This window comes from Acyrthosiphon pisum, chromosome A2 (assembly GCF_005508785.2).
Source record: "Acyrthosiphon pisum isolate AL4f chromosome A2, pea_aphid_22Mar2018_4r6ur, whole genome shotgun sequence".
Lineage (NCBI taxonomy): Eukaryota > Metazoa > Arthropoda > Insecta > Hemiptera > Aphididae > Acyrthosiphon > Acyrthosiphon pisum.
Genome location: NC_042495.1, coordinates 5,114,931 through 5,116,507, shown reverse-complemented (window position 1 = coordinate 5,116,507; position 1,577 = coordinate 5,114,931). Strand labels below are relative to the sequence as shown.

Genomic DNA, 1,577 nt, shown 5'->3' with positions numbered 1-1,577 from the left:
CACTGGGTTGTCCACGTACAGCATCGAGTGCGTAGCCGTCCACGCGTTGTCACGCAACTTAAGCTCGTCGCCACAGAACTTGCACACTGAGAATGGCCCATTTAGGTTGAACACGCCGAGGAGGCTCGACGCGCCCGGGCCACCTTGTAGCCACAACAGGACAGGCGCGTCCGCTTTGCTGCTCGCGGCCGGGAAGAACCAGAAAAACATGTTGGAACCGTGTGCCTCGTCCACGGTCAGGTAACCGGAGTAGCTCTCAATGGTCCCTTTCAGGGGCGTAACATTGCATGCAGCCCGAGCTTCGTCGATTCGACCAGCCCGTATTAAGGGCGTCAGGAGTAGGTCTCCGTCGCCTACATCTACTGCCGCCGAATAGCTGCATATGAACGAGGACAGCCAAAGTAGCCACGCTGAGGCAGTGTCAAGACGCATCGCTTGAATGCAATAACTTACGTTCCGTAAAACTGGGTGAATAGAAACTAATGCGTGAATAGCACGGCATATAGTATGGCTACACTGTTATAATTTAAAATAACAATTAATACCTAAGATTTTAATAGGTAGTTAATGATAGTAAATAAATAAATGAAGATATGATGCTTACAGATATACTGCCGTAAAAGGAACATAAATTCCATTTTACATGTATTAATATTGTATTTATCTATATGAAATCCGTATACCATATACGAGGTTAACTCAGTGGCCAGTTGGTATACGTATCAGCTTTTAATATGATTATAGTTATTATTGTATTATAATTGAATTACGCTGAAATAAATAACACTTTACAAAAGACGGCCTGCTCCTGGAATTAGCTTACATTCACCATTCAGTTCCAAGAGATAGGTGTATTGTGTGTTACTCGTATGCCTATAAGTAGTGCATCGATTTGACAATAAATTATGCTGATCTATGCGTCTCTTCGTAATGTCGACATACTACTTATTTGTGCTAGTTGTGATGGCCCCATTTATGGTTGTTTATTAATTATTGTACCTAATATGCTAAATTCATTGTTACATCGATATTACAACATAACCTCTCGTTAAAATTGTCTGTGCCCTCACATATATTAACATATATATAATGATATAAAACATTGTTAAACAGTATAAATAATAGTAATAATAATGATAATAACAATGATAATTACTATACAAGTTTTGGAGTGGGTGTGCTTGATTGTTGATTTAATCATATACCTAATGCTGACTGATCTATAAATAAAAACATACGTTTTGAATCACCCTGTTGGCTGTTATATATATATAATCAGTGGTTGAATTGGAAAAAAAAATAAAGGTGGACTCTAAATGTAGTTGAACAATTAGCGTTCCAGAGCAAATTAGTCTAAAAGTAACCCGTGTTTTATTGTCTATTAAACACTTACAAATACTAATACTCACAAATATATCAAATATGGTTCTATTATACTATGTGATTGTATCGTAGTCCTATGGAGTCCAGTAATCGTATTGTGTGGTGAGGTAGAAGGTGCACCGTGAACTAACTTACTAATATATTGTATGTGTTGGCCATAGGCTTACATTATGTGTGTGTTATAATATGTATAG

The 1,577-nt window shown here is 38.1% G+C and overlaps 1 protein-coding gene across 1 annotated transcript in view; it reads right to left on the bottom strand.

The window, feature by feature from the left end:
• LOC100165813 (venom serine carboxypeptidase-like) overlaps positions 1 to 863 on the bottom strand; it is a 2,916-nt gene extending 2,053 nt beyond the window's left edge. The window contains exons 1-2 of the mRNA XM_029490648.1: positions 605 to 863; positions 2 to 516 (exon numbers count right to left, since the gene is read on the bottom strand). Of these exons, the coding sequence (XP_029346508.1) occupies positions 2 to 432 (431 nt within the window). The 5' untranslated portion in view covers positions 433 to 516; positions 605 to 863. The remainder of the gene's footprint in view (position 1; positions 517 to 604) is intronic.
• Between the last annotated feature and the right edge of the window lie 714 nt (positions 864 to 1,577).